The sequence below is a fragment of the Eutrigla gurnardus genome, assembly GCF_963514095.1.
Source record: "Eutrigla gurnardus genome assembly, chromosome: 12".
NCBI lineage: Eukaryota > Metazoa > Chordata > Actinopteri > Perciformes > Triglidae > Eutrigla > Eutrigla gurnardus.
Window position 1 is genome coordinate 19,013,838 of NC_139926.1, and position 18,997 is coordinate 19,032,834.

At 42.0% G+C, this 18,997-nt stretch overlaps 3 protein-coding genes across 4 annotated transcripts in view; 2 read left to right on the plus strand and 1 right to left on the minus strand.

Moving 5' to 3' along the window:
• Positions 1 to 8,238, plus strand: part of nck2a (NCK adaptor protein 2a) — a 29,075-nt gene extending 20,837 nt beyond the window's left edge. Inside the window, exons 3-4 of the mRNA XM_084023311.1 lie at positions 4,119 to 4,897; positions 5,736 to 8,238. Of these exons, the coding sequence (XP_083879437.1) occupies positions 4,119 to 4,897; positions 5,736 to 5,930 (974 nt within the window). The 3' untranslated portion in view covers positions 5,931 to 8,238. The remainder of the gene's footprint in view (positions 1 to 4,118; positions 4,898 to 5,735) is intronic.
• Positions 8,239 to 9,663: 1,425 nt separating this feature from the next.
• Positions 9,664 to 17,145, plus strand: LOC311021495 (uncharacterized protein; the record flags this gene model as incomplete). Its single annotated transcript, XM_084022099.1, has 11 exons — positions 9,664 to 9,773; positions 10,790 to 11,110; positions 11,851 to 12,109; positions 12,207 to 12,370; positions 12,855 to 13,069; positions 13,534 to 13,605; positions 15,074 to 15,106; positions 15,200 to 15,530; positions 16,331 to 16,589; positions 16,677 to 16,840; positions 16,919 to 17,145. Exons 2-11 carry the CDS (start codon positions 10,792 to 10,794, stop codon positions 17,143 to 17,145), a joined length of 2,043 nt encoding a protein of 680 aa, XP_083878225.1. The 5' UTR covers positions 9,664 to 9,773; positions 10,790 to 10,791.
• A 41-nt stretch (positions 17,146 to 17,186) lies between these two features.
• Positions 17,187 to 18,997, minus strand: part of lrp2a (low density lipoprotein receptor-related protein 2a) — a 43,553-nt gene continuing 41,742 nt past the window's right edge. For both annotated transcript variants that reach the window (XM_084023555.1, XM_084023554.1), the window contains 3 exons: positions 18,633 to 18,740; positions 18,452 to 18,523; positions 17,187 to 18,364 (listed from right to left, as the gene is read on the minus strand). In XM_084023555.1, the coding sequence (XP_083879681.1) occupies positions 18,197 to 18,364; positions 18,452 to 18,523; positions 18,633 to 18,740 (348 nt within the window). In that variant the 3' untranslated portion in view covers positions 17,187 to 18,196. The remainder of the gene's footprint in view (positions 18,365 to 18,451; positions 18,524 to 18,632; positions 18,741 to 18,997) is intronic.

The following is an 18,997-nucleotide window of genomic DNA, read 5'->3' on the forward strand; positions in this document are numbered from 1 at the left end:
AAAAAGCAGCATTGACAGAATGAGATGGCATCCGTTCTAAATGTGTGCTAAACATGGGGACTGTTGGTATATAGGTCAAATCAAGAATGAAAGAATTAAGCTAAAATGATCAGCTTGCTCTACTTTCCCGTAGCAGGGAGAGAGCAGGCTGGAGCACGGCATGGAAATGCATCTGTTTTGACATGTGTAGCATCAGTTACCACTTTTTGTCATGCTGGTAGAGGGAGGGCGAGAGAGATGGGGGAGGACAGAGGAACATGGGGTGGAATTCTAACAAGACAGACTGATCAAGATCTTCAGTTGAAGCAAAAAATAGAATTGTGTGTGTGTGTGTGTGTGTGTGTGTGTGTGTGTGTGTGTGTGTGTGTGTGTGTGTGTGTGTGTGTGTGTGGGTGTGGGTGTGTGGAGGGGTTCCTCTCGGCTCTGTGGATACCAGCCCTCAGGAAAACTGCCGCTTTATGTGGGCCAGCGTGGCACAGCCTGCCACTGTCACCGTCACCAGGGTTCATTGTGTGCGAGGAAAACATGCATCTCCCCCCTAATCTCCCCCCCAACCACACACACACACACACACACTCTCTCCCCATCTGCCCCATCCTCGGTCTCTGTAGGTCGCTGCTTTTCTATGATGAGTAGATTGATTAGTGGAGAAATCAGCAGCCTAATGGTGGTGCTGGGATGATAGATTACCTCTCTGTCCCTGACTTTGTTATATATCGTCTACAACATTATGGCCTACTTCCATTTCAGTCCAAGTAGTTTTCTTCCCGCCAGTAGCTCTTTAGTGTTAAAAGCCTGATCGAATCCAATAGGCGAGAACATTTTCCTGATGAGGTGATGAGCAATAGGTGAGGTCAGGAGCTAATGGAACTTACTCACACACTTGAATAGAGGATCTGATTGGCTGAGAGCGTGATTACTTCATTCCATCTGTAGTCTCTGCATATTTTTCTCTCTCTTTTTCAGCAAAGACCACATCGGGCTTCGCAGACAATCTGTGATTACTGGTTTTTCCTCCTTATTTACTTTGTTTTGCTGTAGTTGTCGTCGACATTCATCCAGGCAGAATTGAATTGTAAATGGCTCCATGCTGCTCTGTGCCCCAGTTTCCTCTCATGGAAAATAAAGACAGTAATGGATGGAAGTATTCAGAAAGGCCTACTCATTGCTGAAACTGGGCCAGTGCGACAAAGTGGCAAGTTAGATTGCTGTCCACCTGAGAGTTTTTAACATGACATCGGTGTCGGTGTGCGTGGGTGAATGGGAGGCGTTTAAAAGCACTTTGTCCTGTCCTCGGGTCAAACAGCATTATGTTCCTGCAGTACTTTCTAATGAAGGCATAGTTGGTGTAAGTGTAGAGCGAATTAAGCCCATTTCCTGCTCAAACAAGCGGGCAAACTGTGTAAAGCAGAATATACAGTCTATTGTAGTTCAGTCAGAAAGCTCCTGATTATAGCTGGTTTCTGCTTGAGCCTCCAAAGTCCCCAGTGGTCCATGCAGTCTGGCAAGTATCGGGGTACATTGGGTACCTGGATTAGTATTAGGGATCTGCAAGGTTGTCTGGTGGCCTAGTGGTTGAAGACGGATATAGCATAAAGCTGTACAGCCCCAATGTTTTGAGGCATAGCTCTAGAGATGGAAATGTTGGTATACCATAACTTTTTTATCATGCCACAAATAGTATATATTAAGTTCCACAAAACTGAAATTCTGTTAAAACTTGTACAGTGACTGTTTTTTGATCTGCATGTGTTTTGGAAGGAGGCATCAGTAATTTGAACCACTAATTTTCATAATTTGTGCCCCTAAATGCTGCGTGCCTATGATTTGCCGGCCGCTGCCTCAAGCATCCCCCACTTATTTTCACGTGTCTCCTGAAGCCTTTTGGCAGGTCTTTCTGCTATTACACGCAGTAATGCATTAAGTATAGACGCAGTGGCACTTGTGGGATATTGAGAAGAGAGCAACGCTGCTCATGTTGTTTAAAAGGGCGACATGGCTCATCTGTGATTCACTCAAAGTACTCTTTTAAAACAGCACTCGCTGACACAGCGTTAATGCCTCATATAGGGGGCAGGGTGTGCTGTCTTCTTTTTTTTTTTATTATTATTATTACTGCGTCGTGTCTGGAAGCGGGTGTGGTATTGTGTGGACTCATTTATTACAGTGACTTCCACAATTGCCCTCCACTGTAAGCTGTGTAGTGAAGCAATATGCTGCAACATGCAGTTATTGCAGGCTTTTATCAACTCGCTTCCCTCCGAGTTGAAGTCCTCTGGGTGGAAAATCAAGTCTCCTTCCACAAGATGAAGAGGTAGGTGAAGGTTGGGAGTGAATGTGTGGGAGGAGGGAATAGCCTGCTGCAGCTCTAACCAGCAGGCCGGTGCCTTGAAGTGGAAATGAGTGAAGGGAAGGTGTGTGTGAGTGTGTGTGCGCGTCAAAGTGTTTGTTGCCTTCTTGTGTGTGTGTGTCTTCTTTACCCCGTGGCAGCAACAGTCTATTTCATTCTTCCTAAGGGACTACCTGAAGTAGATTCAAGAGCCAACCTTTTGTCTTTGGCTCACAGTCAGGAGACATTGAATCACACACACACACACACACACACACACACACACACACACACACACACACACACACACACACACACAGCTATCAGATATGTAGAATGCACACTGCTATCCATAAACATGATCTGCTTGTTATTCCCGTCTCATCCTTCTTCTTTGCGTTTTTGTCAGCTGTGGCCTCTGATGTGTTGGGTCTAATGTTTGTGTGAGAAACAGCTGCCAAGGGACACCTCGTCTTTCTGCAGAGCTCTCCTCCTCTTCCTCTTCCCTCTGCCAACAAGTTTCATGCTACTCTGCGTGAACCCAGCAGTTTTCCAAAGCCCCCCCCCCCCCCCAAATGTAAATGTCGTATTCTGCAGTGACATTTCTATGGCAGGCTCTGTGGAAAAAAAAAAAATCTCAGTGATTAGCTGTCAGGAAGCTCACTTCAGTTATTAGTTGCACACATGAGCCTCAACTGTCAAGTGAGCGGTTTAAATGCTGTCAACCAACGCGGCGCGTCGTTATTATTTTAACGTGGATTCGATGGGGACCCTCCCGGTTGTGTTCAGCCGAGAGACTTAAGAATCGCACGTCCTCATTGAAGGGTGAAAACACATGTTTAAAGACGTCTTTGAAAGTACACTAGTGGAAACGACCGAGACAGGCAAGGTGGGAGCAGACTTTGATGTTGGATGTGCTTGTCATTATCAAGCCCATGGTGCCTGCTCCACATTTCATTCCCCGTCTCCACCGCCTATTTTCAGCCTTTTGATTAGTATAGATGTGTAGATGTAGATCGTGTCGACGGGATTCCAACCAGATAATAAGCTTTCATTGTGTAAAGTCTGTTTTACAATCAGTTAAACGACATGGGGCATTCTAGTGCGAGTGAACGTATGAGCCTTTGTATTAATTCTATTATCAAGAGTATCGATCTGTCCTTCACTGCAGAGGTTTCTCGTGGGATATCCTGTATCCTCTATTTCTAAAGTAGTTTCTCTGCTTCTGGGGTCCCACGAGGGCAACTTGCAGCCTCAATTAGTTTCCTACTGACCTAAACTGCCTCCTCTCCCCAAGGAGCTCAGGCCTTTCTCTGCTTTCTCAAACATGCTTTCAGTTTTCACAGCCTCTCACCATCGCCCTAATGCGTTTGGATTATACTACAGTCAATATTTTGATATTAACAGTGGATCAATTCTACTATTTGTTGAGGGATTTCTTGTAGTGACAAAGCTGCAGAGAATTATCACCTCCTTCAGCTCTACGGAGCATTTTTACATCTTAACTGAACTTTCCGTGTCTTTATCGGGTGTTTTCGGTGAGAAACCCACTCTGACAGCTTCCTGCCCAGCAAAGAATGGCAGACGGTCATGGTGGGACATTAACAAACATGATTCCAAATGAATGCAATGTGTCAATAAGAATCTGTTTGCTAACAAAGTGATTATTAGTCAATTTTCTGTTTGAAGTTGTGACCAATAAATGCAGGTTTTAAAGTTGATTCAAAGCAAATCAGAAAAAAAGTTTTTCGATCTGTGTAACATTCTCTTATTTCTGTTCATTCTGCAGGTTTGGGTAAAACTAAGAGGAAGACGAGCGCCCGTGATGCTTCCCCAACGCCAAGCTCAGACACAGAGTACCCCTCCAATGGCAGCGGCGGCGGCGGCGGAGGAGGAGGAGGAGGAGCCGCTGAAAGGATCTATGACCTCAACATCCCCGCCGTGGTCAAGTTCGCCTACACAGCGGAGAGAGAGGACGAGCTGACCCTGGTCAAGGCCTCCAGGGTCATCGTGATGGAGAAGTGCAGTGACGGCTGGTGGCGGGGCAGTCAAGGGGGCCGCGTGGGCTGGTTTCCTTCCAATTATGTCCTAGAGGAGATGGGCGGGGCTGACGACAGAGAGGAAGGAGATTCCCCGCAGGGCTACCAGGGAGGCTCTCAGGGGACTTTGTCCAACGGGCGTGCAGGCGGCCGCGGCGTAGTGCTCCACTTGGTTCAAACGCTCTACCCCTTCAGCTCTGTGACCGAGGAAGAGCTGAACTTTGAGAAGGGAGAGGTCATGGAGGTGGTGGAGAAGCCCGAGAACGACCCGGAGTGGTGGAGGTGTAAGAACTCACGTGGTATGGTGGGACTGGTGCCTAAGAACTATGTGATGGTGCTGGACGAGCGGCCCGGGCCTCCCTCCTCGACGCCGAGCATCTCGCAGAACCGCTTCGTGTCACCGGCGCGCTCGGGGAAGTTCGCCGGGAGGGACTGGTACTACGGCGACATCACCAGACATCAGGCCGAGTGTATACTCAACGAGAGAGGAGAGGAGGGCGACTTCATCATACGAGACAGCGAGTCATCAGTGAGTCTAAGGGCTGAAGTCATGGCTGAGTTGCGTTAGGAAGGCTGGCAGAAACTCAAATGACGCAGAAGAGGACATTTAATACATTTAAGTAGAAGGAAAATCCAATTATTTCCTGTTTGACATGTTATGGCCCCATATTTAAGAGCCAGCATGTTTTAAAAAAAACTTTTAAATACATGATTACATTTTCTTAGTGATTCTATTCTACAAAAGCAAATATGGTTTTAATATTTACCAGCCACGACAGCAGGCAGGTATTGTTTTCTGTGTCTGTGTGTGTACTACTGTAGCAGAAACTCCCACAGAAGCAGCTTGGAGAACTTGGTCAGGACATTTCACTGTGTGGACAGATTTTTTCACCACAACATCATTGCAATCGTGCAAGATGCAGTAACGAAAGTGATCTAGTAGCTACTCGTCTTCTTACTACTGCCACCTATTGATCGGTGGAATAGTTTGAAGTCATTGGTAGGCCATGCGTTCATAAATAAAACTGCTGCTTTCTCATAGAAAAGCAGCTATGAGGTCCAAATCCCAACAGGGAGCCTTTAACACTCATGGCGATCTCTAAATGTCGTATTTTTAAGTCATAAATGTTTCTTGAAGTAGCTCATATTTAAAGTTTTGGAGTAGAAGTACTGAAGGATTTTTGCTTTTTTATATCTCCAAAATTTCACAAGTTGACAAATGTGGGTCCTTGTCTTTCAATGTGCGAATACACTGCCACCTGCTGGACTACAGCGGCCTGTCTTTAAAATGTGCTTTCATGTAGTTTTTCTGTCACTCTCTCCCGGCTCTAACCGTTGTCAACATCTGTCTCCCTCTCTACTTCCAGCCCAACGACTTCTCCGTGTCTCTGAAGGCGGCCGGTAAGAATAAGCACTTTAAAGTGCAGCACTCAGAGGGAGTGTACTGTATCGGCCAGCGCAAGTTCAGCTCCATTGACGAACTAGTGGAGCACTACAAGAAAGCCCCCATCTTCACCAGCGAGCAAGGAGAGAAGCTGTACCTGGTCAAAGCGCTGCTGTGATTCACACATCCTCACACCTACACTGGATCTCACACACACACACACACACACACGCTCTTCATACACACATATAATACTAATGCCACCCCCTAACTGTCTTAACTCAAGCCTTAGCTCTGGACCCTCTCGCTGTGGCGTCTGTACTACATCTAGTTTGTTTTTTTTCGCCTTCCAGTAGTGATGAAACTCTTTCTCGCTCTACAACCGAGCGCCTCACCCCGAGACGGCGAGCGCTGCGTCAGGAAATAGCCAGCTACATCCTTCATGTGCGGCTTAATAAGCCTCTCGTGGATGAGCTAACATGTGCAGTGACCACATCTGCTGCTATCAGAACGCCCGAGGCCTTGTTGGGGGTTGAGCTCTCCTCCTGATGTCATACATAATGTCCATGTACTACCACGCACATTGTAGGTTACACCATTGCTCTTAATCCACATAGGAAGACCTTACCTGTCAGATTGCTTGCCATTGTTTTAGTTTGTTTGTTTATTTTAAAAACAAATTCCTGAGTTAACTTCTTTCTTTTTTCTTTTTTTTTTTAAGATAATTTAAATTCCTCTCTGGAGGTTTAAGTCATTGCTCTTTCATAGAATGACTTCACAAAGTGACCAGAATCACTCTCTTGCCTTTTTCTTCTTATTTCCATCATTCCTCTACATCGTTTCTATCCTCCAACGTGTGTCTTCTGTCACTTTTTCAAATTGTTTCTGTCTGCACAGACCCAGTGATTAGTAGTGATGTTATTGAAAATGTGGATACAATACTTCATGTAATATTTCTAAAAGGCAGCCGGGGGGGTCATTAATGCAATAGGGGAGACCTCGGATTTCCTGTAGAGTTTGAATGTTTATCAATGTAACCAAATGTGCCACCCTGTACCCATACTACTGGCTCCAGGTCTGCACTGCACTCACCATACTTGGCATTCATTCGTAGCTCTATGCTCATGCTTTATATTGTGTCACATGTTTCTGTTCTGTTCTCCAGCATGTGTCTGTAGCTACGTGACGATACTGACTGAAGAATAATAATAAAAAAAAAAGACTTTTTGGTAACACTTTTGAGTAACTACACTTAATCTGCTCCTGTGAATGAATACAGCTATATGAGAGTACCACAGCAGGTGTACTATTTGACAAAGATGAGTTTATCTTTGTGAACGGAGAAGAGCAGAAAAAAGTGTCGCCATACACAAAAAAACTGCACAATTTTAATGATCTACTGAGACCTCAAAAACATAATTAAGTAGACGGGATGGCCCTGAGCTCTACGATTACCCATCACACATCATTCATGGTCAACAAATGATTTTAAGAAACTTCATAATACTACTAATTCATGACACCAGTCCATTAAACCCCTCCCTCAAACAGCAATCGTCCAATCATAGCTTAGCAACCGTAACTAGGCATGGCAGGAGTTTGAGGTTTTGGAAAGGCTTCGACATAAAACACATCCTCCAGAGTTTAGGTAAAAGTATAAGATGTGGATTGCACGCTGTGTTCATCTGCTTTAATATAATCATTAGCATGTCCGGCAAAACTAGCTCACCACCTAAAGTAGGAACAGAGCGTCACTTCCATCCAAGTTGTTCAAACTGTGGGTGCTACAGGACACACCCGCTTTATGAGGCACCCTTGAGACGGTCACCTATTTAGGTTTATGAAAGGATCATAATTTGGGTTACCACAGGGGTGTGTCGTGTAGTCTGCAGATAGACCCTTCCTCCATCATTAATTGGCTAAGTAGTTAGCTACAGCTAATATACCAGCGACTGTAAGATGGTGAAATCGCCTGCTTGTGTCTGCCTCTAGCTGAAATCAAGGACCTGCTGTTTCAGAAATTAACTACTCTGAGTTGCGTGGTAAACTGCTATCAATATCATTTTAAGCTGCATGTGCTGCGCAAAAAACAGGGACTTTGGACAAGTGAAGCAATTGTAACTAAGAACAAACAGTCCGTTTATAATAAGAGTCATCTTTTACTGCAAGAAACCAAATATACTGTCGTCTGGTCTATAGTGAAGAAATATTCTAGTCCTACCAAACCTTCCCCCTGTCTATTTTCTTATCCTTTGTGCATTTGTTTACCAATGGAAGTGTTGTTGATCATGGGATCCTTAGCTTTTATATGATATATCTGAATGTTATTGAGCATTGTTATTTAATTCTTGTCTTCACTGTATGTATATATTAAAAAATAAGATGAGGTGCATATATGAATCGCTGAGATCAAACTATGGTACTGTATCACTGACAACGTGATGAGAATTTAAATACTTTTGTTCAATAAAATTTTTTGAAGATTACATTACAGGTGTTGAAATGTGTGATTGGTTGTCGGCTTGACATTCCTTCCTACCTGGACTAGCACTCATTTGGAAGATAGTACTTTGTACTCTCTTACATTTTTATCTGGATTTACAAACACGGGAGAAATCTCACTCAAGGACACGTGACGATGACGAGTCACTGATTGAATATGGTGAGTGGCCGATACTTGTCCAACAGGATTAGATTGGAAATGATGGTTAATTGTTATGTAAAAGTTTTCTTAAAACAATGTTAAACTTTGAAAAGTAATTTTAAAAGTAGATTAAAGTCATGAAAAAGTTATACTTTAGAAGCAAATTTTCTCATTACTTTGGAAAAGTTCCTCATTATTTTGGGAAAGTTTTTCATTTTATTGAAAACTTCCCTCCCTAAAAGAGAAACTTTCTCACAAAAGAGAAACTCTTCAGGGGCAACTTTTCCCCAAACAGAAACTTCCCCGCCCCAAAGAGAGAAACTTTCCCCCAAAGACAGAAACTTTCAGGGGCAACTCCCACCCACCACCCCCAAAAAGAGAAACTTTCTCACAAAAGAAACTTTCAGGGGCAACTCCCACCCACCACCCCACCCCCAAACAGAGAAACTTCCCTTCGAAGAAGAGAAACTTTCCCACAAAAAAGAGAAACTTTCCTGATTATTTTAAGAAAGTTTCTCATTATTTTGGGAAGGTTTCTCATTGTTTTCAGAAAATGTCTCATGAGTTTTTGAAAGTTTCTCATTATTTTGAGATAAGCCTTTTTTTTTTAAAGTTTCTCATTATTTTTTAGAAAGTTTCTCATAATTTTTTAGAAAGTTTCTCGTTATTTTGAGATAATAAGTCATTATTTTTAGAAAGTTTCTCATTATTTTTAGAAAGTTTCTCATAATTCGGAGATAATAAGTCATTATTTTTAGAAAGTTTCTCATAATTCGGAGATAATAAGTCATTATTTTTAGAAAGTTTCTCATTATTTTTAGAAAGTTTCTCATTATTTGGAGATAATAAGTCATTTCTTTTAGAAAGTCATTATTTTTAGAAAGTTTCTCATTTTTTTTTTAGAAAGTTTCTCGTTATTTGGAGATAATAAGTCATTATTTTTAGAAGGTTTCTCTTTTTTTTTTAGAAAGTTTCTCATAATTCGGAGATAAGTAATTATTTTTAGAAAGTTTCTCATTATTTTTAGGTTTCACATTATTTTTTAGAAAGTTTCCCATTATTTGGAGATAAAAAGTCATTTCTTTTAGAAAGTCATTATTTTCAGTAAGTTTCTCTCTTTTTTTCAGACAGTGGCGGAAATGGAAATGGGAACCATTATCAAGAGTTCTCCAGCAGATGGCGTTAGACACTCTTCATTTCATGGAAAAAAAGAGGGCGGAGGAGCACCTGAGCTGAGTTCCCCGGAAGTTAGATGGCAATAAATGGAAAGGAAAAAAAAGAAGAGGAACTTTTCCGACGCCTGTCCGCCGTCTCTGCTGAGGATTCCCGTCCTGCTGCGCCGCTGAACCGCCGCTCTTCTCAACCCTCATCCGAATGGTAAAATGTTATATTATGTGACATCTAGCATCTCAGTGGGGGCAAAATAACGTGGCAACAATTTGGATAATTCATTGGTTATCTGTCATTTTTGCTGGAGAAATACCAAAACGTCCCCATGTTCCAGTGAGGATTTGCTGATTGTCTTTATAGTAGGATGGAGCATCTTTAAGAACTATTTCTTTATTATTTTTTCAAGGCATTTTCACTGTTTAGTGACATTTTAACAATCACGTGGTTCTATGGGTAATTTACAAAACGATCTTCAGAATAATCAATCAGCCATAATATTAAGTTTACAAGACAGTCTCAGTGGATCTGCCTATTTTGCAAAATGACAAGTCAAGTCTTGCCAATGCTTCTACTTTTGTTATTATAGAGCTCAAAGATACCTCCCGGCGTCAGAAATTACAATTTAATGATCAATGAATGAAAAAAGTCACTGACTTCAGCTAATCAAATGTGAATATTAGTTTTTTCCTCTTGTCTTCTATGATGGATATAAATTCATGTTTGGTCTGAAACTGTGAAAATGTAAAGAGAGACAAAGAGACTCTTTACTGCAAAGCTAAAAACAGGTTTTACTCCGGTTTGTGAGGCCACCCATTGAGAAAGCTCTGGAGACAAAGGAGTCATCGCACAAGCATGTGCCTCCCTGTTGAATAATTCAGGCATTCCTACTACAGGTATTTCATCCACCCAAAGACGGAAACAGGTTTCACCACCTCTCAGTTTCATGTTCAATGTAGTGTGAGCAAGGGGGTAGAACTGAAAATTGCCTCAGTCTGAAGATCTGGGGTGGTGGATGTAGTGTTTGATTAAATAACAGATTAAAAATGTATTCTTTAACTTCAGAAACAGTAGCTGACATCACAATTGAAAGCTCCAGAAAGTGCCAAGGACTTGGCACAGAAAGTGCCAAGGACCTTCTGGGGAGGTTATGTCAGCTAAAAGGTTCCACAGATGACATTCACACGGTGTTGATGTGATGTTATATCTTCTTTTTTGTTTTTTAGAAATGAAAATGTTCATGTACGTCCTCGGACTGGTGGCTCCCTGGATTGTCTATCGCTGGTTAAAGGATAGGAGGAGGGTGCCCAACAAGGGAGACAGATACGTCTACATCACCGGCTGCGACAGCGGGTTCGGAAATCTCCTCGCAAAACACCTGGACGAGCTGGGCTACAATGTGATTGCGGCGTGTTACACTGAGAAGGGCGAGGACGAGCTGAGGAAGGCGACCTCCGACAGACTGGTGACCTTTCACTTGGACGTCACCGACTCCGAGAGCGTCGGCAACATGGCAGCTTTCATCAAGACGCTGGTCGGAGAAAAGGGTGAGTGGATCCCCCAAGTTTGATAGGCTCACGGATTTCAGGAACAATATTGATGTTTTTTTATGTTTGAAATGTATCTCCAAGTTTTAAAGGTATAGTTCAACATTTTAAGAAAAACATGTAATCACTTTCTTGATGCAGTCAGCATCCAGTTAGCATAGCTTAGCATAAAGACTGCAAACAAGGGGAAACGACTAGCGTGGCCCTGTTCCAAAGTGATTAGGTCACCTTTTTTTTTTTTTTTTTTTTTTAAGATTTCGAATGATCACATTATATTGAAGCGTAAAAATGACAATTTATGGTCTCACTTGGGTTTCGTGCCAATTTAATTTGTGATCTCCTGAATACGTCTGTGGTTGGTTGTCATGACAGCAGATGTTTTTTTTTGTTTTTTTTCACCGGCTGCAGTCACCACATGCTACCACCAACATATTCATAATCTAATGTAATCTTGAATCTCCCTCGGGATCAATAAAGTATCTATCCATCCATGCAATGCATTTGGCCATTAAAGGGACAGTTCACCCCAAAATCAAAAATACATATTTTTCCTCTTAGCTGTAGTTTATCAATCTAGATTGTTTTGATGCAAGTTGCTTGGTTAGGAGATATCAGACATAGAGATGTCTGCCTTCTCGGCTCCTGTTACTCAAGGCGCCAAAAAAAAAATAAAGACTATAAAAACTCCTAAAAGCTCAACGCCTCGTCATCTCGTTCATCATCTCGTTGTGTTGCTCCAGGCTTGTGGGCCGTCGTGAACAACGCCGGAATCGCTCTGCCGTCCGCTCCCACCGACTGGCTCACTATAGACGACTACAAGAACATGATCGCCGTCAATCTGTGCGGCGTGATTGACGTGACGCTGAGTGTCCTCCCGCTCATCAAGAAGGCCAAAGGTCGAGTGGTGAATGTGGCCAGCGTGTTCGGGCGGGTCAGCCCGTTTGGCGGGCCATACTGCGTGTCCAAGTACGGAGTGGAGTCCTTCAACGACAGCCTGCGGTGAGAGCTGATTTTTTTTACACCTTGTGCACATCTGGTTAGTCACGCGAGTGTTTTCTTGACTTGGAGCAAACCTTCTTTTTGGTGTGTTTTTCAGGTTAAACATGGCACCGTTTGGCATCAAGGTTTCGTGCATCGAGCCCGGCTTCTTCAGAACAAATATCATGAGTCCAGATATGTTCCGAAGTAGTCTGAATATGCTCTGGGACAGATTACCTCAGGATGTGAAGGAAGACTATGGACCTGGTTTCCTGAATGCATGTGAGTTACTCCATTTGTTGATAAATAATATTCACTTTTTATTATTTTAATTTTAATTTTAATTTTAATTTTAATTTTAATTATAATTTTTATTATAGCTCTAGATGTCAGATAAATATTCTCAAATGTTCTCTTCACTATTTGGAGACTTTTTGAAAAAAATATAGAATTTAGCTATTTAAGGTAAATTCCTCAATCGATATCTTAAATTATTGTGTCTGTTAAGTATAATAAATGTCGTTGAATTTCAATCTTCTGAGTAGTAGTTTATATTAGACCATTTCGATGAGTCCTTTTGAAGAGACAATTATAGACAATGCTTTATGATATCACTATTTGTACCAAATGGCACTTTAATGTATTGTATCTATAATGAGTCAAATTATACAGGAAATGATTTGAAGCTAATTAGAATTGACAGACCTGTAAAGTGAAGTTTTGTCCCGTGTGTATAAACCATGTGTGTGATATGCTTCTCTTTCAGCTAATGAAATGTTGGGTCAAAGGTTCAGTATATTGATGGATGGGAATCTGATGAAGGTTGTCCACTGCATGGAGCACGCCGTCTCTGCTGTCCATCCTCGTACTCGCTACTCCGCCGGATGGGACGCGAAGATCTTCTGGCTGCCGGCGGCATACATGCCGACCTGCATCTCTGATGTACTTTTCCGTCAAAATAGCCCTAGATTCACACCAAAAGTATTTAGACTGTAGTTTCTGTCAAATCGGTTTAAGTTGCAGCAATAAATGTTTGTATATGAAGGTTTGCATCTTTTTATATTAAAAAAACATGTCCATTCACTAGCCTCTGACTCCATACATGATCACGCCTGCCGTATTGATTATAAGATCTAATCTAAATTACAGCAACATTGCAGTCGATGCAAAAACCGCATCACAACTCGATCAATTCTAAAGCGTTTGTCCTTGATGACCTTTGACCCCTTTGCCCCTGTTTGAACCCGCTCTTCAAATATTCTGCTTCGATTTACTTTCACTATAAAACCTAGTCTGTAAGCTTTTTGGGGGGGTTGACTTGAGGTAAAAGGGAAATACAGTTATCAAATCCAGGCTTTCTGTTACACAACCCAGTGTTGGTGAAACGTTTAGCGCCAGCTTTTATATCCACGGTGGACCTTGACACACTGTAAACAATAATCATCACACCCCGACCCAGCTTGACTGAGAGGATTGTCGCCACGTTCAGTTATTCTCTAATGAAGAACGACACCATGGTAGGTTTGCATTACAAACATTTTACACAGTGTGGATCTGAAGTAATTTGCTTTGGTGCTCATTAGGAGCATTCAAACAGAATCTGGATATTATCTGTCGTATTCTTATTTATTTGACTCCGAGTTAAGGATCAGGCATAACTGAGCAATGTATTTTTTTACACAAACCACGCAAGAAAGAAAATCGTTGTATTAATGACACAAAAAACTTTAACTACTTACTTCTGTTGCTTTATGTGTTGCAGATAGGCATGGTTTTATCTGAACTCCACAGCTCAGGCTCAATGGAGCTAAAGTTCACTTCACAGGTAGAGGAAGCATTCAGATCCTTTACTGAAATAAAAGTTTTAACCACAAAGTACTAATGATACTCACATTTTTTCTTTTTATTGTTGTAATATTATTATTATTATTATTATTATTATTATTATTATTATTATCATTATTATTAGTTGTAGTAGTATCATCATTATCATTATTGATATAATATTACTATTGTCATTGTCATTATTATACATTATATAGCTGGATTAATATTACTGATGCCTATATGTGTGAGTACTGTTTAAGTTTTTTGTTGAGGTGGAGCTAATTTTAACTGTTTTTAATGTTACATAATTTAAGAAGCTGATCTTGTGTTTTGTATGTAAAATGATTAAATCTGAAAAACTGGTTAACAAAACTGTCAGATTCATGTAATGAGTGCAAGATATTTGACTCCATTACAATATTTCCTCACCATTCTTTTATGTGTGTAAAAGGAATTCCTTTGTTGAAGAGATGTTGCATCTAAAATAAAGGGTTGAATAAAAAACATAACTGCAGTGGCCAGATTAGCCCACTAGATAGCAGTGGAGCAATGCGGAGCTGAGGTTTATTTACAACTGCCAGCAGACACCCGCTGACCATGCCAACTGGTTCTAAAGGGTTAGGGTTTAGGCTTAGGGTTGGGTTTTAGGGTTAATTCTTTCTTTTTTTTCATTTTGGCTGTATCTCTGGAACGGTAAGTCATAGAGACACGGGCTAAAGACTGGTGTGTTCAGAAGGTTTGAATTAGGTCAGACGTCTCTATTTATTTATTTGTTTATTTCGGGCATGTACATTAAGTCATCATCACACATCTTGCTCACACAGTAAACATGAATACACATGTCCGAAAGGGAAAGCGGGAGAAGCCGAGGCTTGTCTAGTCCCGCCCCCATTAATCTATGACCCTCCGTTCCCAAGATATAAGCAGAAATGTGAAAATTGGGGTTAGAGTTATGGTTGGGGTTATGCATGGGCCTCGCCACCATATATTGATCATATAGCAATATATATTGAAGATATATTGCACATTTTTTGGGGGGAGGACACCCAGACCCCCCGCCTTAACAGAAACCCCCCACATATCTAATGGTCCTGAAGCCCCTGCTTGATGTGTGTGGAGTCGAATTGAATATATAACATCTCAAGTTTCTCCACTCAGGTATCAACTGACAATCTGATGGATTTCTTAGAGGTAAGTGGATTCCTCTCTGTCAGACCTCTCTTTAGCTTTTACCGAGAACGTGTGTTGAATATATGGCATGTAGCTGTGGATTCTGTGTTTTAGGTAATCCTGTCACACCTGCCCTTCACCTGTGCTCTCCTGCTGGCCACTCTCGCAGCCATCCGCTGGTACATCAGAGACTCCTACAAGGTCGCCGGCTCCAGCCAGAAGCATGTGTTCATCACGGGCTGTGACAGCGGCTTTGGGAATCTGCTGGCCAGGCAGCTGGACGCAAAGGGCTTCCGGGTCGTGGCCGCGTGTCTCTCGGAGAAAGGTGCAGCAGATTTGACAGCGGCGGCCTCCTCCAGGCTGAAGACCCTCCTGCTGGATGTTACAGACGGGGCGAGCATCGGGAGGGCGGTGGAGTCTGTGAGCAGAGAGGTCGGAGAGCGAGGTGAGCAGCAGTAGGGGGTACACACTGATAGGGTGCCAGTCAGAGTGAGGCACTGGGAGAGATAGAGGCAACCTGCACCATCAACTCATCATCCTCCTACTGATATGTTCTGGTAGAGGGAGAAAATACTTACCTCATAGTCTGCATTTTTAAAGAAGGTAAAGCTTCTCCAAACATAAATCTGAACTACAGATTGATAAAAACAAGTTTATCCTGTAAACTGTTTAGTTTTTTACCCCGCTGGAGTGAACACGCCTGCTCTATCTGTGTAACTCCCAAGCACCATATACTACTCTCCCTAGTTCTGTATGTTATATACTTTGGCATTTTCAACACTGATAAGATAAGTGGCATTCCACCATCATTTCCTTCGATAGAAAAGGATAACTTTTATATTTCATCAACAACATCTTTAGATTTGTTTTCTTTTTGTGCTGGTGTTAAATACCCAAATGTAAAAAAACATTGTGATATAACAGCTTGGTGTTTATTTAGTAAATGATGGTCCCATTTAGAGGCAAATAGACGATAAAGCAGGGTATGCTTTCGAGCGTGGCTACCTCTATGTCGCCATCTAGGAATAAATCATGGTACTACACTTACTCTACAGGCACTGAGCTGGAACATGTATCTGGTTTGATTGATAGATTTTTTTTAAACAAATAACACAGATGGTACCCAAATGGTCAATCAATCCAGTTCCTAACTGCAAAGACTTTCTGATATTTCTGCAGGTAAATAGAACAAAAACAAAAGGGAAATCAAGACGATGAGTTCATGTCTGCCTCTTTTCTCTGCAGGTCTGTGGGGTCTAGTGAACAATGCCGGCAGGTCCGTACCCATCGGCCCAACAGAATGGATGCAGTTGGAGGATTTCACAAAGGTTTTGGATGTGAATCTGATAGGAGTTATTGAGGTGACGCTCCAGTTCCTACCTCTTCTGAAAAAGGCGCGGGGCAGGGTGGTCAACGTGGCCAGTATTCTGGGCAGAGTGACTCTCACTGGTGGAGGATACTGCCTGTCCAAATGGGGAGTGGAAGCTTTCTCCGACAGCCTCAGGTAGTGGGAAGACAATAAGAGGTTATCATAAGCAAAGCAAACCTGCATTTTCAGCACACATTCATTGTTGTATTTCGTCTGGGCCAGGAGGGACATGCGGCACTTTGGCATCAAAGTGAGCATCATCGAGCCCGGCTTCTTCAAGACGGCCGTTACCAACCTGGATCTGATAGAAGCAGACCTGAGGAGGCTGTGGACCCGCCTCCCTCAAGACGTCAAAGACTCCTATGGGGATACATACTTTGAGGACTGTGAGTGGAAGTACAGTTCAGCAACACAAATGCGCCGTATGACTATTCTGAATGTTCTGCTTTGTCGTCCCCGTTCAGATTTGAGAGCTCAGGCCTTCTCCATGGGGATCTTGTGCAGTCCAGATACCTCCAAGGTGACCAGGTGTATGGAGCACGCGGTGACAGCTCTCTTCCCACGCATGCGTTACAGTGCAGGCTGGGATGCCAAGTTTTTCTGGATACCTCTGTCTTACCTCCCTTCATTTGTGTCCGACTTTGTTGTCAATGTGCTTCTTCCCACACCTAAGGGTGAAAGAAACATCTAAAAAGTATGACAGACAGTTTTCAGAAAGTGTGTGACAATAAGAAAAGTGTCAAGACTGAGTTACAAAATAGGAAATTTATTCATTTCATGTATCAGCAGCAATTTAAACCATGCGGGCCGGTTGTTGGATGATCAGATACAGCTTTTTTTATTGGACTCATTATGATACAAAATAAATCATTCTGTAAAGATTTTGTTTTATAAAATGACCGCACACGTCTGCATCATCAGGTCACGTGTCGCTCTTCAAGATGATCAACTACACAAATTCATTCACAAGCAAAAAACAAACATGGGCACATTCAAGTATTGCTCCAAACAATTTTGGCCATTGTTCCATAATTACTAAAAAAAAAAAAAAAAAAAATGAGCATGTTGATTGAAAGTCAAACAGTCAGGGAACACAATGAGTTTGATTAAGTACAGTAAGCATGCTTCACACACGTATTTTATCTCATGTACAGTATTAGTTTATACTGAAGCACATATCTTTGAAAAGTTGAATGGCATAAGTTAAAATCCAATTCTTTTTGTTTAGTTTCCAGCCCTGAAATGAGGTATATAAACATGAACGATGCATAAATACGTCGTCAGTTTTGTTCAGTGGCAAAAGAAATATAATTTCTCAACGCATTCCTCTAATAACCTTCGATCATATAAGTAGTACTGTACATTCAAAATGCAGCTCACTCTTTTTTTCTTTTTCATCTGTTATTTATGTGTTTATGTCGACCTATTCATAGGCTCTATTTCAAAATCTCACTGTTCAAATTTACAAATATACAACTTATTTATTAACATTTCTATCAGCAGCTTCAGTGCAAAGATGTACATATTGTACATCAGAAGAAAGAAAACATTAACAGGAGAAGAATTGGCATAAGAAATGTCAGAAGGCGTAGTCACACGAGACTTTTATCTTCATTCTATAGAAATGTATTCCTCTTTCCTAAAAACAATTCCACATTTTTGTACACAGGCTGCATAAAAAAATAAATTCTGTGCAAAGTGTGTTTCTGTTTTTTTTAAATTCCCGTCTGTGAGAGAGGGGGTTATACGTCGCTGTCCTCTTTCACGAGGTTGGCCGTGTCTTTGAAGCTGTCCTCGGTCGGCGAGAAGGCGCTCAGACCCTTCTTCGGGGGTTTGGCGGGGGGCACAAACGGAGACGGCTCGGGGGCAGAAGGGCCGCCGGTGCTTCCTGCAGGCTTTTCATCCTTCATCTGTAAACAGTGCAGCAGAAGGTCAACGAGCTGAAAGAACACCAGCACTTTCTGGTTCCGTCACCGGCGTCCTCAACATGTTTTTACCTCTGAATATGTCGGGTTTTCAAACGTGGTGCTTGGCGTTAATTTCCGCTTGAAAAAGCTCCACTTTGACTCCTGCAGTAAAACACAAACAGGTGACGTGGCGCCACACTTAATACGATTATGATAATGACCCCAGCTTACGTTGTTTTATATGCACATGCTGTATTTAAAGGGGAGTCACCTGAACAGGTTTGGTGGGGACAGAAGACGTGTTCACGATGCCGGCGCTCTGAAACGACGGGTTCCCAAACTTGTTCTCCAACTGTTCACCGCTCACGTTGACAGTCACCTGTGAAGGTGTGGATTTACATGTTTCATCACCTTTAACGGATGGTTATTAAAATAATCAGCAGGCGCACACACATTCATACATTCTCTGCACGTGCTGGAAAACGGCTGCACACAAAAACACTACCTGTAATGTTATTTTTTCTTTTATTCTACATGGACATGAAAATGTTCTGACCATTTTCTGATAATTTCTTTCTTTGCTTTAGAATTATATATATATTTGTATTCTTTAACTGTAATCTCGATCTTTGCAAA